General features: G+C 50.3%; 10 protein-coding genes across 10 annotated transcripts; 5 read left to right on the forward strand and 5 right to left on the reverse strand.

Moving 5' to 3' along the window:
- Window positions 1–136: 136 nt before the first annotated feature.
- N7496_008212 (putative PB1 domain protein) lies at window positions 137–2,095 on the reverse strand (the record flags this gene model as incomplete). The annotated part of the gene is made up of 6 exons (XM_056701131.1): window positions 137–166; window positions 228–819; window positions 869–1,392; window positions 1,470–1,805; window positions 1,873–2,022; window positions 2,081–2,095. 6 exons carry the CDS (start codon window positions 2,093–2,095, stop codon window positions 137–139), a joined length of 1,647 nt encoding a protein of 548 aa, XP_056553194.1.
- Window positions 2,096–4,491: 2,396 nt separating this feature from the next.
- Window positions 4,492–5,979, forward strand: N7496_008213 (uncharacterized protein; the record flags this gene model as incomplete). Its single annotated transcript, XM_056701132.1, has 1 exon — window positions 4,492–5,979. The coding sequence occupies one exon, from the start codon at window positions 4,492–4,494 to the stop codon at window positions 5,977–5,979; it is 1,488 nt and encodes a 495-aa protein (XP_056553195.1).
- A 2,612-nt stretch (window positions 5,980–8,591) lies between these two features.
- Window positions 8,592–9,472, forward strand: N7496_008214 (uncharacterized protein; the record flags this gene model as incomplete). Its single annotated transcript, XM_056701133.1, has 3 exons — window positions 8,592–8,839; window positions 8,952–9,076; window positions 9,147–9,472. The coding sequence occupies 3 exons, from the start codon at window positions 8,592–8,594 to the stop codon at window positions 9,470–9,472; spliced, it is 699 nt and encodes a 232-aa protein (XP_056553196.1).
- Window positions 9,473–9,581: 109 nt separating this feature from the next.
- N7496_008215 (uncharacterized protein) lies at window positions 9,582–10,476 on the reverse strand (the record flags this gene model as incomplete). Its single annotated transcript, XM_056701134.1, has 2 exons — window positions 9,582–10,196; window positions 10,261–10,476. The coding sequence occupies 2 exons, from the start codon at window positions 10,474–10,476 to the stop codon at window positions 9,582–9,584; spliced, it is 831 nt and encodes a 276-aa protein (XP_056553197.1).
- An 856-nt stretch (window positions 10,477–11,332) lies between these two features.
- Window positions 11,333–12,296, reverse strand: N7496_008216 (copper chaperone CCS1; the record flags this gene model as incomplete). The annotated part of the gene is made up of 4 exons (XM_056701135.1): window positions 11,333–11,862; window positions 11,931–12,065; window positions 12,140–12,212; window positions 12,279–12,296. The coding sequence occupies 4 exons, from the start codon at window positions 12,294–12,296 to the stop codon at window positions 11,333–11,335; spliced, it is 756 nt and encodes a 251-aa protein (XP_056553198.1).
- A 333-nt stretch (window positions 12,297–12,629) lies between these two features.
- N7496_008217 (CDC2/CDK family serine/threonine-protein kinase) lies at window positions 12,630–14,109 on the forward strand (the record flags this gene model as incomplete). The annotated part of the gene is made up of 2 exons (XM_056701136.1): window positions 12,630–13,189; window positions 13,248–14,109. 2 exons carry the CDS (start codon window positions 12,630–12,632, stop codon window positions 14,107–14,109), a joined length of 1,422 nt encoding a protein of 473 aa, XP_056553199.1.
- Window positions 14,110–14,555: 446 nt separating this feature from the next.
- On the reverse strand, window positions 14,556–14,997 carry N7496_008218 (uncharacterized protein; the record flags this gene model as incomplete). Its single annotated transcript, XM_056701137.1, has 2 exons — window positions 14,556–14,834; window positions 14,896–14,997. The coding sequence occupies 2 exons, from the start codon at window positions 14,995–14,997 to the stop codon at window positions 14,556–14,558; spliced, it is 381 nt and encodes a 126-aa protein (XP_056553200.1).
- Window positions 14,998–16,058: 1,061 nt separating this feature from the next.
- On the reverse strand, window positions 16,059–18,433 carry N7496_008219 (uncharacterized protein; the record flags this gene model as incomplete). Its single annotated transcript, XM_056701138.1, has 3 exons — window positions 16,059–16,607; window positions 16,660–18,262; window positions 18,321–18,433. The coding sequence occupies 3 exons, from the start codon at window positions 18,431–18,433 to the stop codon at window positions 16,059–16,061; spliced, it is 2,265 nt and encodes a 754-aa protein (XP_056553201.1).
- A 750-nt stretch (window positions 18,434–19,183) lies between these two features.
- On the forward strand, window positions 19,184–20,274 carry N7496_008220 (uncharacterized protein; the record flags this gene model as incomplete). Its single annotated transcript, XM_056701139.1, has 4 exons — window positions 19,184–19,244; window positions 19,311–19,468; window positions 19,535–19,951; window positions 20,014–20,274. The coding sequence occupies 4 exons, from the start codon at window positions 19,184–19,186 to the stop codon at window positions 20,272–20,274; spliced, it is 897 nt and encodes a 298-aa protein (XP_056553202.1).
- Window positions 20,275–20,689: 415 nt separating this feature from the next.
- N7496_008221 (class I SAM-dependent methyltransferase) lies at window positions 20,690–22,765 on the forward strand (the record flags this gene model as incomplete). Its single annotated transcript, XM_056701140.1, has 5 exons — window positions 20,690–20,839; window positions 20,902–21,159; window positions 21,234–21,438; window positions 21,501–22,389; window positions 22,507–22,765. The coding sequence occupies 5 exons, from the start codon at window positions 20,690–20,692 to the stop codon at window positions 22,763–22,765; spliced, it is 1,761 nt and encodes a 586-aa protein (XP_056553203.1).
- Between the last annotated feature and the right edge of the window lie 303 nt (window positions 22,766–23,068).

The raw sequence follows: 23,068 nt of genomic DNA on the forward strand, positions 1-23,068 counted from the left end.
CTAATGTCTACTAATCAAAACTCATATTGCGTATTTCCATGCCAATCAAAAGGGTATAATCAAAACCAAAATGCTAATAATGCCCCCGTGCCAGACACCTTGACAAACGCACTCATAAACCGTGAACTCGACCAGATCAAATCATCGTCCGTTCTTCCACCCAAACCTAGAGAGAACAAAGTTAGTATATGCTAAATCATCAGTCTTATCCCTTTCGAAATGCTTACCTCCATCTTCCCCATCTCACTCCCCTCCCTCCTCGCAACCTCCCTCGCACTAGCCAACAACAAATCCAAATCCTCCTGATCAACCATCGTAATCATATCCCCATCATCCTGCACCTTCATTTTCAACGGACACTGAAACCCAAACTTCTCCCGAATCTTCCCCTCAAACTCTGCAAACTCCACTGTCGGGCCAATCATGATATACCGGATGTCATCCGGAGCATGCACCTTTGTCCGGAACCGCCGCACCTCGGGCCGGCGCGAGTTTGCTCGTCGAGAGAATCGTGTAGGTGAGCGGGTACGTCTTTGTTGGAGGCTTTGTGCGGGCGAGGAACCGGGACCATGAGCACCGGGTGCGGCGCTGAGTAGCTCGAAGGAGCCGTCTTTGATGGGTTCGCCGTCGCATACGTCGCTGCCGTATTCGTCTTCTTCGTCGATGAAGGCTGGTGGTTGGTGTCGACCACGGCCCCAGCCTGCGCTGGAGAGATTGGCAGGACTGGCATATGTGTGTGAGTCGGGATGGTTGTATTCAGGCTGCTCGGGGAAACTAAAAAAGTTGGGGTTGGGATTCGAGTTGGTGTCGCTTAGGTTTCTGCGATGACCGTGAGACCATGCACTGCGGCTAGGTTCGCCAAATCCACGCATATTCTGGTGTCGGGATGCTGGACCTCGGGGCTCGGATGCGGTGCGTGTCGTGCCAATGCGTGGCTTTTTCTGCAGCCGGGACGGTCTCTTGTCCCGGGGCTCTACGGTCGAGGCTGGCTCCAGTGCGTTCGAGATCGAGTCGAGGTGGCCGGCCCATTCGGAGGGAAGATGAGCGGTGGTGTGAGGAGCCTGCCACGGAGCCATTGCTTGTTGATCGTTCATCTGGTGGGGGTGTTGGAGGGAAAACATTGCGGTTAAGGGGTGGTTCGGATTGCTGACGAGTGCGGCTGGTTATGCCCTTGTGGACGAGGTTTGTGGCTGCCCAGGAGACGCCTTCACGGTCCTCGAGCGCGCCTTTGTCGATGACCATGGGCCGCCATTGGTGATCTGCGCCTTGGGATCGATCTGAAGCCGCAACCAGCCGGGCCTTGCCTAGGTAGTCCTTGGTTTTGAGGTTCTTGACCTTGGCTGCATTGGGGCGGTATAACACGCCCACGGGAATGGAGAAGACGGTATATCCCTATTCAGAGTTAGTTAGAAATCTGGCTATGAGGTAGGAAAAAGCAAAGAAAAAAGCTAGGCTGTGGAACGCCGTACATCTGCATTTTCACGAATAGCATCGTCAATCACGTCATGGTCAGACGTCACTTTCTCTTTTGCCGCGTATGAGAGATCTTGCATGCCGGGAATCATCTGCTGGAGGTAGACATAGCATAGTCCGCGGTTGAACAAGACTTCGCACGAGTACAATCGGAACTTGAGACCCAGCTGTTCATAGTCAATGGACGTATTTCCACGCAGATATAACAGCGTGTCGTTGAAATTGGCCAATGCCTCTTCAAAGTCACCTAGAAGGAAGTTTGATACTCCTTGCTGGAAGTAGGCAATCGCCAGGTACCGGTCGAGTCCGACGGCTCGTTGATAACACTCTACCTACATTTAACGTTAGTTATTGACCTGGCGTAGGGGTCTGATTCTGCTGGATAGGGCTTTCACATACTGCCTTGTCGTGCTCGCCAAGTGTCGCATAGATCACTCCACAGTTGAAGAGGATCTTGGAAGTATCCGCAATCTGATCAAAGTGTCGTAGAGACTCTTCAAACTCCTGATTGTCATAGGCGTCCAGGGCTTGCACCCATGTTTCTATCTCCTGTAAACCGTATTAGAGGCTATATCTACACGGTCTCTGATGCTTTCTCATCACATACCTGCTTTAGGGACATCTTGCCGACATAGAGACGTGCCTAGAAGTATATCGCCTGGGATTTGAGGTCGACGAAGAGGAACGGTATAAAGGAGCGCAAGTTCCCCTCTTCACCCACAGAGCCCAGAAGATCAGTCAAGTAGCGAGAGAAATCCGGAATGGAATCTCCGTACACCGCTGATCAGCCGTGGGCGGGACAAGAGCACGTCACGTCCGGGGGAAACTCGTGCCGGAAATCCCTGATACTTATTATAGCGCAGTTCCCTGTCGCCCGAGGATCCCGCCAATGTGATGGGGCTGCCCTGAGCACCCAGACTATCGGAGATGCCAAGACGAGGTATGAAAATAGGGAAATAGGAAATAGGATCAAGGGTCGGTTCCGTTGAAGGGCACAAGGTGCGGGGGGAGAGGAACCAACGGGTGGGGCTAGATCCTGATTAGGTTGGTCGCGCAGGAGGTTATTGAGAAAGTAAGATGAATATGCGATACGGTAGAGTTACGGAGGGTGAGAATTCTCGGAGGAATTGCTTGGAATAGGTTGTGATAGTCGTGATGCTTATGGTTGATAGGGAGGTCGGGGAGAGACCCAGCGAGTGTGACTGCGGGCTGGCGGGGGAAGACTGGATGAATGGAGGTGAATGGATGGATTGCGATGGGATGAGATGGGATTCGAGCACGAATCCCACGATCGCTTGTAGAATGTATTTATAGAATCGTGGTAATCTCGATGGAAATCCCAAATACTGGTGGCTGGCCTAGGATCCCCAATCTGACCCCGAATCACTCAAATCCTGCGATAGTCGATAGAAGAAAAAGAAAAGAACGTGGGCCAACTTCCGATCACGGTGCGCTAGGCGCGGGGTTAGTATGGGACCCAATGGTGTGGATCCATCAGACGGGGGGGCTGGTAAGATGGTTGAATGATGCAAGTGGTGGACAGGGTAATAGATGATGATGTCCCAGGAGGGGGGGAAGAGAGATCCAGGAGAGAAAAGAGGAGCAACGGACTAGGGAGGAGAGAGAGAAGAACTCGATCGAGAAAGACCAGAAGAAGCAATGAGAAGATGACGGCCGAACATCTGCAGAGGGATGCACAGCGGGGCAGGGATTGGACCGGGCATTCACAACCATCGATCAACATGCGTTTTTACGACTACGACTGCGACGACCCTGACTGGTAGCCCACTATCGTCGCGCTATCGTGCACTATTCTTCCCGCTAAGGCAAAGAACCTGGACGACGAACAACCAGCCCCGAGGATTGGGAAGCGCCGAGGGGAGAGTGATGGGCCAAAAATAACTTGCGTTGCACCTGCAGGAAATATGCACGCCAGGTGAGCAATGAGCATGCTGGATAGCCTTGACGATGGGATTTCTTGTGGTCACCGCAACTGTGACTGGGCGCTTATTGCGAAAGTCGAGCGAGCGAGCTTTCTGTATGGTCGATAGTCGTGCCTCCTCTCGAATGGACTGATGGGCCGAGAGTGGCATGGTGCTCTTGTTTAGAGTTCTGGCCTTGGCAACCAACCGGCGAGGAGAACTTGTACCTGGCAACAATCCTCCGAGAAGGGCATCGCTTGATAGGTAGTCTCATTTCCACCAAGTTCCAACTCCCCCCCCCCCTTTGCCACGTCGCCAATGATTCAGCAAGTGGCTGATGAGTCCGGATTGGCCGTGTTTAAGCGGATGTCGGTGCAGTCTTCATTTCCGAGCACGAGTTAAGAAGAAAAGAAGACGATCGGACCCATCACAAAAAGGGCACGACGTTGTAACGCGGGATTAGCTCGACGAACGGGCCGCGGGAGGTTCCATGGATAACCCCCCTGCTCGGCCGTGCGGGGACCGGATGGGCTCCATCTGGCATTTCTCGGTAGAATCATCAGGTCGAGATTAGGTAGAGGCCCAGTCAACGGCAGTTCGGCGAGTCATTGAACCACGAGCATGAGATCGGAAATGCTCCTTTGCTCCTCATTGGCGTGGCCGATGGAGATACCCCCGCCACGGCGCTTGCAGTGCTTTATTTAGAGTCGCGAGAACTAGGGTCGGTCAGCGAGAGAACATTGAACAGGGATGTTGGGAAAACCTGGCGACCGGCGATGGAGATGCTAGAATTGTGAAGTTATTCGGTGATTGATGGGGTTTGAAGGTGAAGCCAGGGAGAGGAACAACGGAGACCCCGTGACTTCTACATCATTCTATACACTCGATCACAACTACATTCCGGATTGCCAATTTCTAGATAACTAGTTATTACATGGGCCAATTAGATAATCTCCCGTTTGATTCATGGCTTCATAATGAGTCACGGGTGTCTGGTACCGAATACGAGAGAGCTATGGCCTGGAACCTTTCGCTTAGGTTTATAGAAGATAATCTAATTGACAAGAAGCACACACCCCTACTGAACCAAGATACCATGGCGAATCGCTTCATTCTGCCCGCTTCGCCTGTGGTTCGATGCCAAGATCGATTTGATCTTCTTGGCTCCGACGAGGACCAAGTGCCCTTTTGGGACCTTCTCACCGCGATCTTGACAAGTAAATCGGATCCCATCTATGATATTGCCTCATTTCTTGATGCGCTGGAGACCATCGCTATATCCCTGAGGGGGTCTCTACTAAATGGAAATTACGATGCACTTCACGAGTTTATGACCTCATATCTCCAAGATGAAATTCATCGTGACCGGTTCTTCACTAAAACTTGGCCATTTCTTGTAGATTTGGCCCTGGAAATGCCCACACTGTTTCCCGATGGAACATTACCATGTCTCTCAGCAGCACAGAATGATAATGGAATGACCACAGCTACTTTCTCGCGACGACAAATTGCATGTCTGGTAGTTCATCAATTTCTTTGCTCTCTACCCTCACGTCCTTGGGATACGGAGTCATTTGTTGATCTGCGGCCATGGTACACTCACTCAAACACGTCTCATCCAGGCGCTGTTCATGCATACTTGACAGCACTCTTCTCATACTTTGAGCACCTTCAGCAACCAATAGAAGGCTATAAAGCTCGAATTGAGATGTCAACGGATGAGTGGCAAATCACGTTTACAATCAGATCGGTTGGAGGTAATGAGGCAGATCAGCTGCTCGAGAACGAGGCTTCAAGCGCTGATCTTGCCTCGACATCCATTGAGATTTGCCATCTGGAAGAATCACAAACGACACCCGCCTATCTTGGGATCCCCCATGGAGCATGCGTGATCTCTGCCAACAAATGCTTTGGTTACGGCCCGACCGGTACACAAGAAGAGCTGCACGTCGGCATTTCCCCAGAATCATACCCTGCCGTCCTCCTCGCTCGTCCGCTGTCCGATGACCAGATTTTGATCTGTCAAGGCGCAGAGCCAATGGTCTCTATCAAAGGCCACGGCAGAGATGCAAGACTAGATCAAATACTGCCATCTTCTTTCTGTGGCCCTGGAGACATATACCGGTGGAAAGATCGAACAATGCTTTTCATGGATGCTTTGGAAATGGACGTCATTGGTGCAGAGAGCGATTCTCCCATTCCAGACATTTACCCTCCCACGCGACTATCCAGGGAGATGATTCTAAAGGCATACAATTCATTCCGCAGTGTCGGACAACCGTACAGTTATATCGTGACAGGCCTCTGGGGCTGCGGAACGTTTGGCGGAAACAAGTACGTCAAGTGCCTGCTACAGTGGTGTGCGGCGAGCTTAGCTCAAATTCCCGCTCTCAGGTTTGTCTTTGCTGGGCCTGAGCAACAGAAGTTTTCAGAAGAATTTGCGCGGTTCGCGCTAAGAGTGATACGTAAGGATGTCACAATCAGGCAGGTCTTTGAAGCCTTGGTAGCGATGAAAGATTGCGGCTATGAGGTCAGCACGGATGGGGTTTTCGATTATATGGCGGATCAGCTTGGTTTTAGGTAGTAGGAATAAGGATTAGTTGGGGGGAAAATAGGGAAAGCTTCGAAGTCAAAATGAAACTGCTATGCTCAAAGTGGTTGTCGGATCCGCATTGGGAGCGCTTGAGATGGGACTGGGGTCATCATGTCCTCACGACCTATGCATAGCGACCGTCGGGCGTAGTGTGATTTTCTACCTTCTCTTCGTACCTTTGATCGTGCCTTTCGGTAATTTGCCTTATCGATCACCATACATGAGAAACACGATCTCGAAACAAACAAGTTCACAAATTTCTATTTCGAAAGATGTGGAGGGTGAGCTGGTCCATAAATTCATACCGAGGAATCAGTACATATTCCCAATTCACTCGGGTGAGGACAAAGACAGAGAATGAGGAGTCATCTACTATGGCACCTCGTGCTGAACAAGAGCCCAAGCAGTCAGCGGAACTTGTCAGAAGGCCACAAATCCAAGGAGACTCCGGAACCTACGACACTCACACTCGACCCAAGCATTCTTTACTCACCATCCCGCCGGAAATCCTCGATGAGATTCTTAAATGGCTTCCTATCAACGATCAACAATCCGTTGCATGGACCAGCAAATTACTTCACCAAAATTATGTTCCGATTCTACAAGACTCGAGACAAGACTTCCCTCCGGAAGCCGAAGAACATTGCCTTCTACAACGCAAGCCACAAAAAAATAAATCATGTTGTCCTCCAGAAGAACGCATCCGAGGAACCGGCTTTGATTGGTGGAGAGTACACCATACCGAATCCTGTACTATGAAGTATGCGAACAGCGTGAGGCTTTGTCCGTGTTTGGCACTCTGCCCTTCGTGCTTTAGGTACATCATCTATGATTTAGGGGCGAATCGAGGTCTCCGTTTGGCACGTAACAACAAACCTCTTGCCATTGTACACACCAAGGATGGGCCCTTTATCGCACATGAGTGCACAATCACAAATATCCCAAATATGGAAGCCCAGGTCTTGGTGCATATTGTATGCCTCTCGGAAGAGCGATTGTTGGTCTCCGTCGAGTATCGAATTCACGTTTGGACTATGGCTCGGCTAGATAAAGCCGAACCTTTCCATATTTGCCCTCACGAACAGGATATCATGCCATGGCTCCGGGCATACTTTGAACATCGAGAGAAGGGGATTGTGGGGTGGCAATCTGAGTACGAGCTCTGCCCGTTTTGTCAAATAATGCTTTGTCGGGGCAAGGGACTTCGTGATATCGTGGTACGGGTTAGAAGTGGGATATATCAAGACAGGGCGGCCTGGCACTGCAGAGGTGAATATTTTCCCGTTCTACCATTCGCCGTCGCAACCAATTACCCAGATCAAGACCGCGATGCATTGTCTCAACCGGCGGAGGAACAGCTAGACAACTGGGGAGGAACTGCTCTTTGCTAGTGAGGAAAGCTCTTAGCTTGCTTGTCTTTGGGGAAGGAAGATATATTTTCATGTTTACGAAGTTGAGTTCATTTTTGAGTAGGTAGAATTATGGAAAGTTCCGGGTGATAATCAATATCCATCTTCGGCCAAACAAATCCTTCAACGATAAGAGACTTGGTAATTCTTTATCCTCGGCAATTGTGGATCAAGATGACGAGAATAAGTCGTTGTTTCATGAATCAGAGGGTGCTGATATGGCATCGGTGTGGCAATGAAATCATTGAGTGTCCTGGTAATCCTCAATCTCCAGTTCGTCCTGCTTATCCTCATCATCTTCACGCCCGCCAAGCTGAGCCGGAGTACATTCCGATATAGCTTTAGCCTTGGTTGCCTTCTTGCATATTTTCAAGAACTTGCATCTTTTCGAGAACTTTTCGCATATCTCAGGCCAATCTAGGTACAATCGACCTACAAGAACGAGGAAGCTGAGTAGCGTGCATGCAGTCGTGACAATCTGCAGAATATGCAATCTATCCATCATGAAAGCAGGCGAAAATGTGAAATTGTGGTATGTGACTTGATGAGTAGAGAGGACTTTGGCTGGAAGAATGTAAGATTATTATGCAGAGAGGGAGTGATAGCAACAAATAAATACTCAAGAGTCCGTACCCTGGATACTATTATTGCGGTGAATTCCATCTTTATGCTGTTACTTAGTCAGAAAATATTAGCCTTAGACTACCTAAGCATATTTCTGGAGACAAGTTAATGTTACTGAAATACAACAAATGTTTACTATATTCGTTGTGAATGACATGGTTCAAAGACCACTTTTTCTCCTAGTCCGCAAATATGTTCCATGTAATGGGGTAAGTGGGTCCCTAAAATACGTATAGAGTAGATAAAGTTATCGCAAGAGGCAGCGTATATTCACTGGTAGAAATAATATAGTATCCGAATGCAATCAAGATATAAAGTCCTACTAGATGTCCCCATCCGAGTCACGTGCCATTTACTTCCCCGGACGTCAACTGAAGGTCCAAGCCAGCCATCAGCGGTCAGCGGCAGGGATCTGATCTCGGACGCCAAACCGGACCAGGGATTAGTTCGCCTCCCCCTCATTCTCCCAAGCACCACGCGATGGGCAACCCCTATATTCACACCGACGGGCGCGCACTATCAAACCTTCTTGTACTATCATAATAATACCCACCGGCTCGATCGCCTGCAATGGCGGAAATCTACGATACCGACCGCTTCGCGCAACTCTATTATCCATCAAATACAGCGGACCTCCTACAGCTTGGCCTTGCGGCTAGATTCATAGCCAGTTTATTCGAGGCCCACCAGATCACGTATGCCTTTATTGGAGGATGGGCGGTATATCTAAGAGGGGGTCGACGAAGGACTCAAGATATTGATATCACTGTCGCTACGACAATGGACCATTTAAAACAGATCCTAACCGCGCAATCCCGGTACTTGCTTAACACTTTTCCCTGTTCCTCTTTCGCATAGTCTATTAATCCCTCGGATGATGGCTGTTTTTTCCCCCTTATCTTCTTGCTTTGTTTAACCGGTTCTTCTCAGAATACATTTCCCTCTTACACACGGCCGAACTTCTGTCCAAGTATTCATCGACACGGGGCGCAGCGTGGATGGCGAATTCCCTCACGTCCCGGACTTGGCGGTCAGCATGGACATAGTAATTAGTGGTAAGCCCGACACTTCCTTTCGTCGGCAAGAAGCCAATAACACGTTGTTAATATCTAGGGCCATCCTTAGGACACTTGGGGACGCCGGAAGATCTACAATCATCGCGCGAACCCATTAATCCACATAGGCCCACGCCGTTGGGTTCACCGGTGTTGGTTTTGGGGCTGGTCTTTCAAATATATGCCAAGTTAGACGCATTTTTCCGACGAGGCGAGCAGGGTAGTAAGGACTTTTTGGATCTGGAATTCTTGTTCACACAGTATGCTGCGCAGATCCCCACGTTTCGGGATTATTATGATTTGGAACAGCGGAGATATTTTTGGACTCAATATGCGGAGGCGTATGTGGCGTTTCCCGATCAGGTTGAGAATATGCGATTACTGTTAGGCGTCTGACAGCCTATCCTCTGCATTATAACCATATCTTTAATTCAATCTGAAAAAAGCAGTCTCGAAAAATATGATTACTTCAATTAGTTCATTTACTTCATTATATAAAAAGTTTCTAACATGACATGCGTTTCTGGGTCCATGGGTCTGGCGAGCCTTTGAGGCGAAAGCGGGTGTCGAAGAGATTGTCTGGAGTCGTCCAGCCCAGTCTGCCTTTCTTACTGCGGACCCTGGACTCCCATTTTTCTCGTTTGTTGATAGTTTGCGTGGGGAAGTAATGGACAAAGAGCCATCCTTTCCCCCGAGCCGCCTCCTTGGCGACTTTATTCATACGGCTTGTCCATTCAAGGTCGTTGGTTCCGTCTAGGTCCAGGTGTCTCCGTCCCCATTCTTCGGAGACATCGGACCCGTCGATGCAGTCACATAGTGATACATCATCATTCATGTCCAGGTAGCTTTGCATTAGGATTGGTAGTGTTGGGTAAGGTAGGCCAGTGAGGCTGCGTTGTATTTGGAAGGGACCGGATGGAATATGAGCGTCGTGAGCGGGCATAAGGACAAAATAGAAATGAATGCCTCTCCCTTTGAATCGATGGTAGGTATGGCTTAGCGAGAAAGGATGCGAGGTTGAATGCGGAGGTACAGGGTGAATCTTGTCGGATATAAGCTCAGAAGAAAGAAGAGCAGCAGCTTCGGTGACTTTGTTGTCGGGGACGCAAAGATCCCATTCCTATGAAAAGTCGTTTGTCAGCTTTCGGGGGCCAAGACTGTTGAAGGACAAAGCAAAAGCATACATCTCGAACACGCCCAGCGCCATAGTAGATCAGCGCAGAAACGCCAACTATACAGCATTCGATGCCATGCTCCTCGAGAAATCGAATTATGGTCAGAATCTCGAGTGTCCCATGGCCTCCGCACGAGGGGACCTCGTCTGGAGAGTAGGTGGCGGTGTCGGCTACGGGCAAGGACGGTGGAACTGGAGGGTTGATATGGATGTTGGAAGCTAGCATTGCGAGTGCACTAGATTGGAGACAGAGGCCCGTCTAACGACTGGAAAAGAGGTTCGTCTTGAAGTCGCGGGGAACCCAAATGCTGCGGCTCCACGTGATCCCCTTAGTCACTGAATCTAGACCCGAGGCTATCCTGCACGTTTTTTTTTTCTTCACGCCCACAAACGACTGGGGGATAACCTTAACTTAAGATCGACTGATCCCGTCTGAGACCTCACATTAGTAGGCCTAGAATGATAAAATTATAGTAGTCGATAAGGCCCTCAGTGTGATACAAACCGGCGAGACAAGTACCACTTTTTTCGATCTTGGAGGAGGCACGTTCGAAGAGGCCCCACTGGGATTGCTTGATTCGCCCCCCGGTTACTAACGGTTCTGATGATTCACTTCAGCTCGAGTACAGTAGCGTCGAGATATGGATGCTCAATCAGGTTTCCTGCATGTGACATGGCCCACTAACGGGTCTAGTTAAATGACATGTCCACTCTGATTTTTGGATGTCTCGATTTCCTGACCCTAGAATGTGTCGTACTGTCTCGTGGAAAAGATAGCCAGCAAGTCGGCCAAGCCGGCCAAGTCGTAGTTAGTCGATATGCATTTGGGCAGTTTGAAGCGACAAGCCCCCGCTCAGCCAGCATGTATGCGTATCCCATGTGTGCTCTGTAGGACACGAGTATATTCACCTAGGTCGACTATCTTTCCCTTATTTGTATAATGGGTATTCAAAGCATGCATCACATCTATCGTAAATCATCAGCCCCAGCCCTAGGCCACCCACTCCCCACATATTCCCCCGCAAGTTGACAGCCAACCTAAAAAGTCCACCCCCTTACTGTACTTTGGATTTGGTCAAAGCTTAAGCCATGCCCTGGCTGACTTGCTCTTGTCGCTCCTGCCAGACATTCTTTCCAGAGCACGAGCAGACCATCTTATCATTATCCCACACGCCAGCACTGCGCGCAATAACACCGACCAAGGTGTTTTCGTCCTCGCGCTTGAACGGTCCCTCCTTGCTCTTAGAAACGACCATACTCCGCCCAATCAACTCCCAAATAGCAACGGGTCGGTCGAGGAAAACATTGCCGCGACCCTGGTTATCAACATCGACCGTGCCGAAGATCCCCCGGGACTCCTTCTCGGCCGCGGCCGTGGTGTCGGAGCCCAGGACCTTATTCTTCAGAGACTCCCAGATACCGCCCGTCGATTCGGCACCCCGGGAGATGTCACCAGCCTCGCGGATAGTGGCGTAGTATTGACCTGGTGAGAGACCGTTGATCGTTAAGTCGACTAGAGTCATGGTCGGGGCGACCTGGACCATACGGGCCAGGCCACGGATCTTATTGGCGACGGTGGTAGAGTGCGTTTCAAGGATACAGACTGCGGAGCCTGATGAGAGCAAATGGTTGTCAGTAAATGTAGCGTAGGTGCGAACAGGGAATGAACGCCGTGCATACTGTTTGAGGTGCCACTTCCGCGCAGAATGGCATCCCGGCCGGTGTTTTGAATCGCGGACACGATCGAACTCGGCGGAGCTGTGCCTTCAATGAAGACAAGCTGATCCTTCAGGTTGGCTTCGACTTTCTGGATACCTGCATGTATAGGGATAGAGTGTCAGGACGGAGCTTCAGAGGTGGAATTCGGTCGCATGGACAGGAGATCGAACCATCGAGTTTGGACAGGGAGGCGGAGACGTCTTTCACGCAACCCTCGCAGGTCATGGGGACCGAGAAGGTCGTCTAGAAGTTATCGATCAATCAGTACGCGTGTGAATCGATATTTGGATTGTATTGGGAGAGCCTGACCTGGAATGGCTCAATCATAGCGGGGAAGAAGTAGATCCAATGCCGGGAGTCCGTAGGCGATCAAAGCGGTACAGTCGTAAGTACTTCTGCGAAATTTGTACGACAGAGACTATGACCAGAGAAAAAAGAGAGATGTCCAAAATATCCCAAGAAGATATGTTCAGGGCATTGCGTGACTAGAAAATCCAAGAGCCGGCAGGCGGCGGCGGGGGGTCCGATTTGGATTTCAAATCGGAGCTGTTCTTCGGCCCGCCTCTTCCCCAGAGACACGAAACGTCATTCCGAACCCATCCTCGCCTTCCGCACACATCATCCCCTCGCCCGCGCCCAGCCCGACGCGACGAGGTAACCATGTCAGCCGCAAAATCGCGCTGGGCAGACGAGGACCCAGAGGCCGATGCGATCATTGCCCAGCGCAAGCGCGAGAAGGAGGAGAAACGCCGCGCCAAGGCGGAAAAACAGCGCCAACTCGAGGAGGCCAGCAAAACTTCAGCTCCTACACAGCCAGTGGATGCTGGCCAAGAGGCCAATGGGGAGTCAGGACCCCCGAAGAAGCGAAGGAGATTGTCGAATGACCCCGACGCGCCCTCCGTGGTAGATGAGGTTCCGACGAGCGAGGAGGTGAAGAAGCAGTCGAGCTTGTTGAGGTTCCCTGTTGGCGAATGGGGACCCTGCAGGCATGTTGACAACTTCGAGCGGTTGAACCATATCGAGGAAGGCTCTTATGGATGGGTCTCGAGGGCCAAGGATATTACAACGGGCGAAATTGTCGCGCTGAAGAAATTGAAGCTTGAGAACTCGCCGGACGGGTTCCCAGTGACGGGTCTGAGGGAGATACAAACGCTGCTAGAGGCGCGACACCAGAATGTGGTTTATCTCCGGGAAGTGGTTATGGGTAACAAGATGGATGAGTGAGTTTATTTCTCCCACAACTTTGAGAAGCTTATGCTAACCAACTCGTTCTCCTAGTGTCTTCTTGGTGATGGACTTCCTCGAACACGATCTCAAAACTCTCCTCGACGAGATGCGCGAACCCTTCCTCCCATCTGAGATCAAGACTCTACTCCTGCAGGTTGTCGGTGGTCTTGAATTCCTACACTCACAATGGATCATGCACCGCGACCTAAAAACATCCAATCTCCTCATGAATAACCGGGGCGAGATTAAGATTGCCGACTTTGGTATGGCACGCTACTATGGTGATCCGCCACCCAAGTTGACACAGCTCGTCGTGACTCTTTGGTATCGATCACCCGAACTGCTGCTGGGCGCGGACAAATACGGCACGGAGATCGACATGTGGAGCATTGGCTGCATCTTCGGCGAGCTTCTCACCAAGGAGCCCCTGCTTCAAGGCAAGAACGAAGTTGACCAGGTCTCCAAGATCTTCGCCTTGACCGGACCTCCCAATCAACAGATATGGCCAGGTTTCCGATCCCTGCCCAACGCCAAATCTCTACGTCTCCCCCAGACTTCGGGGGCGCCCGCGGGAAATCCCCCCTTACTACCTCGTTCCCGATTCCCCTATCTCACAAACGCGGGTTTGAACCTGCTGTCCACATTGTTAGCGCTGAACCCAGCTTCTCGTCCTACTGCACAGCAGTGCCTTGCACACCCATACTTCCGGGAAGACCCTCGTCCCAAACCGAAGGAGATGTTCCCGACCTTCCCCTCCAAGGCTGGCATGGAGAAGCGGAGGCGTCATCATACACCCGAGGCCCCCAAACGTGGTCAAGACGCACCGGAGCTGGACTTTGCGGGTGTGTTTGGCGGGGCGCCTGGAGGTGATACGGGCGAGACTGGCGCTGGCTTTTCACTTCGCCTGGGATGAAGAATACATAGATTCAAGGAACTGTGAATCTTGCCTCACAAATCTACTTCCTTCCGAACTTAAGCGAACATTGTTCTGATCGCCATTCAACACGGTATTATAGATGAACGGGGCGGGCATGCCTGCGAGAATTTATCTGCATCTGCCAGGATCTCATGGTTGACAAATGACCTGTACATGGCGAAAAACCACCTCCATTATTAAGAGAAGGCGGTTCTCTAAAGCAGGCAATGGGTTGACTCAATCTGTTCACACCTTTCAGACAAGTGAACAATCAGCTTGTGGACCCTCTTGAGAAGTGTTTATGCCATCTACCTCAAGCCACAAGATTCTAGAATCTAAATCATAGTTTGTTGATTTCAAATTAATCAACTTCGTGGTGCTCAATGCCATCTGCATTATCTTGTTTCAAGAAACCGTAGCTCAACAATCTCCTTGTGCAATTCTCAAATTCGACCAGCCATAAAAGTAGTCATGGCCTCCTGATCACCCATCCCATTTCTGCGGTTATTCAAAAACTTGAGTGCCCTCAAATGCCAATCAACCCCAACATTCGACCCGGGCTGTTGACCCTGGAGTATAAACGCCCTTACTTCATTTCCCTTGGTTGCATTCACATGGAAACCCTTATTTGGATCCCAGTCATATCGCATCTGGAAATCAACGTTGCCCGCAAACACGCCGTTGATGCCACAGACGCCGTCGAAGTTGTTGAATTTGACGCCCTATATAGAGAAAAATTAGACATTTCTATCTTTGATTGGGAGTTATAAGTAGTTTACGTACCATCCATGACCAAGATGTCACGCTCCGTCTGCCATCGCTTATCCACGAGGCGGCACTGCCGAGAGGGTCTCGCACGTAGACTTTGACTTCTGGGCCTTTCATAGTTATCGATAAATCAACCCTGAGGAAAGTGTGTGGAGTCTGAAGAGGGGCTTGCACCAGGGCTGTTTATATGTTCATAACCACTCATATAATTTCCCCGCCCCCAAACCTGAACAAATCCCGTCCATAGTCACCGGATAGGTATAGAGCCGCATACAGGAAGAAGAAAGTGGGGGCCATCAAGCTTGTACATATCTGGTAGTCTTGCCCAATGAGTTCTACGCACGTCAGATCAGCCACAAACTAACACGAGGACTGCCAAGATAACCTTTGGCGCTTTCGGGGTGACAGGATATGATAAGATGGTCTCCTCACACGTGTCAGCGCCTAATCGGGCGCCGATGAGATTACGGGCTGTACACTTGTTGTTTTTAATCATCATGGAAGTGAATATTCGAGCCGCAGATTCGAAGGAGGATTTGCGCCTGCATTTGATATTCGGAAGATAGGTATGATGCTGATATGTATTTGCTTCTTGAGCAGCTTAATCTGGCCATCCTTAGCTTACTGCGATGTCTGCCAAGGTGTTGGCTGAGACGTCTCAGACTTTATGGAGTACAATGTTGCATAACGCCAGTCAAAATAGATAGAAGTAGGCGAAATGAAAATTGCCACACTCGGTCGTGTCTGTCTTCTTTTTGAGCAGTACTCCAACATTGTACCAGAGGTACTGATTGCATGATGACCACTCTTGAGCCTCGTCATGAACTGAGGTTGATGCCAGCTAGTTGCTCGAGAAAGGCTAGTCCACATCAACAGCAAGCAAGTCTAGAAGGTTTATTTCCACCATTGTCTTATCTACTCCTTCTACGCATAGGCTAGAAAGAATTATAGAACCAACCGCTTAATAATACTGTGTTGTATTGGATATCACGAATAAAAGGTATGCTCCGAGCTCGTACTGACTGTTGCTTCCGGGAAACCCCTAAAGATACACCAATGAAAATGCAGGATGTCGATATGGAAAGAGCAACAACCAATCATTCGACACCGGACCAAAGGAGAAAGACATCAAGATCATGATAATTGTCGTGAAGCATTCGGAAATTCAAGCACCACGCCTAGGCTCGAGAGCTCGAAGTAGCATTTTCGGTGGGCTCATTTGCTTCGTGTTGCTCGTCTCTCTGGATGTCAGGTCGGAAGGACCGACGCATGGTGTTGGTTAGGCTCTCTCGAGTCAAGCGTAATCCGTTGCGTGTGCCACGATCATCACGAGTGGCATAGTAAGTAGATCCGTCACCACCTCGTCCCTTGACTTGGAGATCACCGCGGTCTGGATAGTAACTGCTATGCTTGCCGTCGGCCGTGTAGTACTCGTTTCTGTGGGTGGGCCTAAAGAGAACTTCCTCATCGATGGGAGAATCGAGCGGTGACCATGGAGCAGACGAGACAGAGGTCGGCGAGGTGTAGTTTGCAGAATTCACAGCGCTGCTGTCCTGGGTGTAATTGGTGGAGAACTCCGAGCCGTCATATTGAGAGTCGGCAGCGCCCCAAAAGCCTGGAGGAGAGAACAATCGGGGGTTATTAAAAGGGCTTTCTTGATCCTCGGATGAACGTCGCAGGATCTCGCGTCGGCTCAGTGGATTGGTAGAATCTCTCGAGGAAGATTCCTAGAGCTGTCAGTTCATGTTCGATATGTCCGAGTTCTTCACATATACATACATTTCTCTCGGAGATATGAATACCGAACGAGTGACGACGTCTATCAGACTGTCCCTCGCGAGAAAGAGTGGTTTGGATATCAGTGTGTCGAGTGTAGTCATCCATGGTGCAAGGCAAGGTGATGGAATCTCGGACAGAATGGACTGCCACAACTTGGGGACGAGCAAGTGAGGTGAAGGGGCGCGAGGTATTCTCTTTCTGGAAATTGTTGAAAATGTCAACCAGGCCGGAGGCAAAATGAGTATCGAGGCTCCAGGGTAATTCTGTTGGATGGTATGGGTGGTCGTCTGGGTTGTGAAGTGGAGAGGTGGGAGAAGGAAGTGAAGGCAGGTGCGCAGACTTCAAAGTGCTTTCACTCTCCAGTCCGGGGAATCCGGGGTAAATCACGGGGCTCACTTCAGTTTCTCTAACCCACTGCTCCAGTAGATCGTGGTACAATCCGGGGAAAGCAATCCTCACGTCGACAGAGCACTTCCTAGACTCCGAGACAGGAGATTCCCGGGATTGAGATTCCAGTGGATCATCCCCCAGAAGCAGTCTTTCTTGTTTGACTGAAGACTCTGGTCTGATGAAATTGGAGTCTCGTCGACGAGGTGTCACCGAGCCTGCAATACTCGGAGTACTGTAATCTGGCAATTCCAACGACTCCTTAGAGTCCATGTGAATTTGCTCCATCTCCAAAGATGGATTATTTCGCGTTTCACTGAGGTGTCTCAGCTCCTTTATCTTTTTGCATGTACCCTCTTCGTGATTCAAGTCACTCTTCAAAAGGTGCTTCCTCTGCTCTGGAATCCCATTTTGTTCGTCACACAACAAAATTGTTCCACCTAAATCCTCATCGTCTGAAGAGCTGCAAGACATTGACTCTGTTGTGTACCGATCTTCTGAGGTGACGGACGGAGTTACGCAATCAGCAATATCCTTCTGTATATCTTCGACGATCGATGAATGTTGTTCTTGTTCTGTACACTTCCCCTCCTCGGTTGAAGGATGAGACGTCCCGGCGATATGCTGGTATGGTTGGTATACGAAAGATGGATCGGCAGGCGTACTCACAGTTTGTTCAAGGGTGGGTTGCAAATCATCGACAAGGTCACAGGAGCTCGTCATGGGCTGTGGTGCAGACATGGTATTCTTCAGAGGATGGGAAGAAACCTGCGCGATGATATCTACATTGCCATCATCCAGGTTTCGCGGTTTGACTCGGCCATTCCGATAAAGAGCAGTACCAAAACTGGGATCTTCCTGGGTAGTACTCGAGATGTTGGAGAACCCATGGGAGTGTCGTTGGGCATGGCCCTTCTTGGGGAAGGATTGGGCCAAGCTTTCAAGAGGATCACTACCTGGTCGAGATGGTCGATTGAATAAGCCTGCTCTTAGAGCCAACAGCCCAGACCGTGCCTTGTACAGAGATCTTCTTGGAAAGCTTGGAGTCCCATGTGTCTGCCGCTCAGAGTCCGATGGGGAAGTTTGAGACTCGGAGCGAAAGAACAACTCCATTGGGTAATCTGGGTCGGTGTTATGCCGTAGATCTTGCGGATTAAAAACCGGATAATGCACGTTCTCCACGCAGGTCGGTTGCGGGACCGGAGGATCGATAAGACTGTGTTTCTTGCTTAGTGAACCATGCTTGGAGTGGACAGCTCGTTCCGATAGCTTACCTTCCTCTTTTTCCCGGTCCACGGAATCGAAATGAGAGCGAGAAGACGCTACTGCGACGGGACAGGTGCTCACCAGATGGCTCGGCATCGGTCTTAGCTTTCTTTGACTTCATTTGAACAGGTAATCCAAGCCCGAGATGTAAAATGGCTCGAGTATAATAAGTGGATGAACGGGGCCGTATCGTAAAACAGCACGGTCGAAGGTTGAGAATTTGTGGCATGAGCAGAAAAAGCAAAGCAGAAAGGTGTAAAGCGATCAAACATTACGTGAGGTAGTCCACTATATTGTATTCCCAAAATGGCAAGAACGCCTCTATTCCGAGACGCGCCGCTGATGTACACAGTGACAGTATAGAAAGTCTGAATTCAAAGACTGGAGAAACAGTCCAGCAAGGTATGCTTCCACTTTCTCAATATTAAATGATGTTTCAAAATATAATTTAATGATTTTTATAGATAGCCTAAGTATCATCTCTTGGTCTACGTTCAAATCGTGACTGAGAAGATGATTCTGAAGTTTTGACGGAGTTTCAAACTAATGGGATACCAGGCTACTCCAGGTAGTAAGCAGGGTCAAGACGCGTCATCAATTAGCAGTGGATCCTATATGGTAACATGCATCCAAGTATCCTGTAATCATGTAGTTATAGATGCAGATAACAAACGCGGGTAGTCGACTGGCAGGTGCTGATCACCGACCCACTTGTGGCCGAGCTTCTTTTCTCCGTTCTCATCCTCCCTTGTCTACTTCCAATTGTCCTTCCAGCCCCCACCATTGCCACCATGCTCTTCTAAGCCAGATCTCATTCCGTCTCATAGATCCTTCTTTTTTCACCTCTTTCATTTTCCTCCTTTTCTTCAATATGGTAAAGAAGCAGCAACCGCCGCAGAGTGCGGTCTCTTTCGACGCGATCATCCAATCCGGTAATCACTACTTCTCTCTCAATGTCTGACATCTCAGTGATCTAACCACTCCTACGCGCAATCCAGATCGCCGAAAGAAGCAACATGAACAGCTCGCCAGCCAGCTCCTCGGCAAGAACAGAAATGAGAAGGGCCGCCGAGCAAGCGCGCCAGGCCCGGGCGCGATCAGCAAGGTGCCAAACTCGAAGCCGGGAAGCTTGGCCAGTCGCATCGCAGTTCCAAAGGTAAGCATACTCTCGTCTCAAATACTACACCCTAGGCGATTCCTGACCTTTTGCCTTATCCTGTAGCGATCCGTATCGGTCTCTGGCAGACCCAGCCAGACCAACAAGGTTACGAAGGCCACCAAAGCCAAACCTGCCCCTGCCACAGCCCAACCCACGCGAAAATCCACGAAACCCACACCCCAGCGTCGCCCCAACACGGACCGACTTCAGGCTGCTCTCGAGTCGGGCAATAAACAAGCCACGGTTCGGCCAGCTGCCCCGGGGATGACTATCAAAGGTGCTTCCGGGCCCTTCGTGGTAATCGGGGGAAACTTTGCCCCTGGAACGACTGCTGCCGATATCCAGTCTGCAGTTGAGCCCATCTCCGGCCCAATGCTCTCCTGCCTCGTCACCTCACACCACCCGACTGTCACCGCAGAATTCGCATTCTCGGAGAGATGGTGCGCGGAGAACGCGGTTGCCAACTTCCATAACCAAAGGGTAAGCGCTCTCAGCACGCACGCTACTAGCAGTCTATGTATACGCTCTGACACGAATCATAGGCCGATGGAAGACTCTTGTCACTCAAACTACAGCCAGCCGGAACCCAAATAAGCACCCCAAGCACTTCTTTCAACGATCTTCGAGAGCAGGCAGATCGCGAACGACGGAATCGACGCGCAGAACCAGTCCTTCAAGATGGTCGCTACGGATTCGATGAAAAGGGTGGCAATCTCAACTCAGAGACGGGACTGTACAGTGATGAGATGATGGTGGATGCCCCGCAGCAAAAGAGCCAGAACCGGCGCAGACAGCGACGGTGATCACTTGCTGGCGCGAGGAACCCACCAAGCAGTAAAGATTGCTTAGCATGCGCCGTCTACGAACGGAAACACGGCGAATAGGGCCCTGGTGTACAATTCTTGTTTATTTTGCTTCTCGGATGTATTCAATTCTCATGACATGTATGAATATCAAGTAACTGATCAACTGATCAACACTCGGAGAAATCCATGCTTCTTCACTAAATTGGCCGCTGTTGATAAGGATAAGATCACGTGGAGCGGAGCTTTTGCGGAGATTGGCAGATTTAGAGACGGGGAAACACATTCCTGTAAAGCTTCTCAGCACCCAATTACAGACCATCAGAAGAGGGAGTTTGAGTTCTGCGAAAATTTGAGCGTTACGCTTCTTCCTCACTGAAATTCTAGAGGTTCTTGAGCACAAGCCTTTCCAAAGATGAACGCTGCCGCTCGGCGCGCGGCGTCGCATGGCCTCCGGAGGTCTCGCGCCTCGATTTTCTCGACATACTCACGGCGATGGAACTCTACATTTGCGGAGAGACAATGGTCTACACCACTAGCACGCACACTAGCGAGTGCTATGAAGGTATATCTTTTTATTATAACTTGAATTGGAGCTTTTCTGCTAACATGTTTGGGTTTCTGTAGGTCACCGGGCCCATTCCCATCGCCGCGTTTATGCGCCAAGTGTTGACCTCCCCAGAAGGTGGTTACTATACCTCCCGTGAAGACGTGATCGGAAAGCACGGTGACTTTGTTACCTCGCCGGAGATTTCTCAGGTGTTTGGAGAGCTGATTGGCATCTGGGCTATTGCGGAATGGATGGCACAGGGGCGGAAGCGGAGTGGTGTTCAGTTGATGGAGGTTGGACCGGGCAAGGGAACTCTCATGGACGATATGCTTCGGGTGAGTAGTTGGCAGTCGTGATAGAAACGGGGACATGGAATTGTGTGGACTAACGGGCTTTGATCCTCGGACAGACGTTTCGGAACTTCAAGACCTTCACTTCGAGCATTGAGGCGATCTACCTTGTTGAGGCTAGTGGGACATTGAGAGAGGTGCAAAAGCGTCTCCTGTGTGGTGATGAAGCTGTCATGGAGGAGACCGATATTGGACATCGGAGTACTTGCAAATACTTCGATGTACCCATTATCTGGGTGGAGGATATTCGTCTGTTGCCGCATGGTGAGTTGTGCGATAGCATCGATACATTCATGGCCACCACTAACAGGTTTCAATCATTACAGAGGAAGGCAAAACCCCCTTCATCTTTGCACACGAATTCTTCGACGCACTCCCTATCCACGCCTTCGAGTCCGTCCCTCCAGCCCCAGAGAACGAAGTGCCCCAGGAAGTTCAAGAGATCATGACCCCTACGGGCCCTCAAAAACTCCACAAGCCCCTCAAGGTGGCAAACACCCCACAATGGCGCGAGCTCCTTGTCACATTAAACCCGAAGGCCGTCGAAGAGAACATCGAAGGCGAGCCCGAGTTCCAACTAACCAAGGCCAAGGCCTCCACGCCTTCCTCCCTCGTCATCCCCGAGATCTCCGAGCGCTACCGCAAACTCAAGTCCCAACCTGGGTCTACCATTGAAGTCAGCCCCGAAAGCCGGATATACGCAGCTGACTTTGCGCGTCGCATTGGCGGTGATTCCGCCTCCGCGAAGCCCTCGAAGAAGAATCCCACTCCAGAGGAGCCCAAGAAAACGACACCTTCCGGTGCAGCTCTGATTATGGATTATGGTACTATGTCGACCATCCCCATCAACTCCCTGCGCGGAATTCAGCACCATAAGAAGGTTGCCCCTCTCTCGTCTCCCGGTCAGGTAGATGTCAGCGCAGACGTCGATTTCACTGCCCTGGCTGAGGCTGCCATTGAGGGAAGCGATGGTGTAGAGGTGCATGGACCAGTTGAGCAGGGAGATTTCCTCCAGGCACTTGGTATTGAGGAGCGCATGCGCCAATTGTTGAAGGGTGTTGGAGATGAGGAGCGCAAGAAGACTTTGGAGACTGGGTGGAAACGCCTGGTTGAGAAGTCGGGTGGGTCTATGGGACAGATCTATAAGGTGATGACTATCATTCCGGAGAATGGTGGACGGAGACGACCTGTTGGGTTTGGAGGTGGTGTACAGATGTAAGTATAGTCGGCTATCATGTATAGCTAGTTATCTATATTTACTATTATATAAGCCTATACATAACGTAATACTATCGTCTAGGGTTCAGGCTAGGTCCAGCTAATAAAAAAAAGAGCCGCCAAACCCCCGGTCAAGAAGACTCCGGCCAGCAATGTCATGGCCCAGAAGGACCAAGTTGGCCGCACTCCAGGCCACGGTCAGAAGCGGAAGATTGAGGATGCGGATGACGACGACGAGGAGGAGGAGGAGGAGCCTAAAGCAAAAGAAGAAGATGAGGACGAGGACGGCCAGGGCCGCAAGGTCGCTTTTGACCCTAAGGCGAAGCAGAAGCGTAATACTAACGCTAGTAAGTCTCCGGAAGTTCCCTTCTAGGAGCCAATCTCTCCTCTCGGAGGCAAGAGCTACTTTAAGACGCGTAAATTAACGAGATCCCTAGCATTGGCCGGCCTAGATAGCACCGTTACGGCGTCTAGACTTTCGCGGACGTCTAGAGGGATGACCCTTTCGTTCGAGTACACGGCCCTCGATGGCCGAACGGAAACGAAAGTGGTTAAATTTACGCTCCCGTGAGTGGTAACCCTCTTGTTATCTTATTTTTATATATCAACCTTGCTAAATTATTGAATTCTAGTTGAACTTTGTTAAGCATGTCATATTTTCCTCCTTTCGTGGGCG

The sequence above is a fragment of the Penicillium cataractarum genome (genome assembly GCF_028827025.1).
Source record: "Penicillium cataractarum strain IBT 29864 chromosome Unknown utg000007l, whole genome shotgun sequence".
Lineage (NCBI taxonomy): Eukaryota > Fungi > Ascomycota > Eurotiomycetes > Eurotiales > Aspergillaceae > Penicillium > Penicillium cataractarum.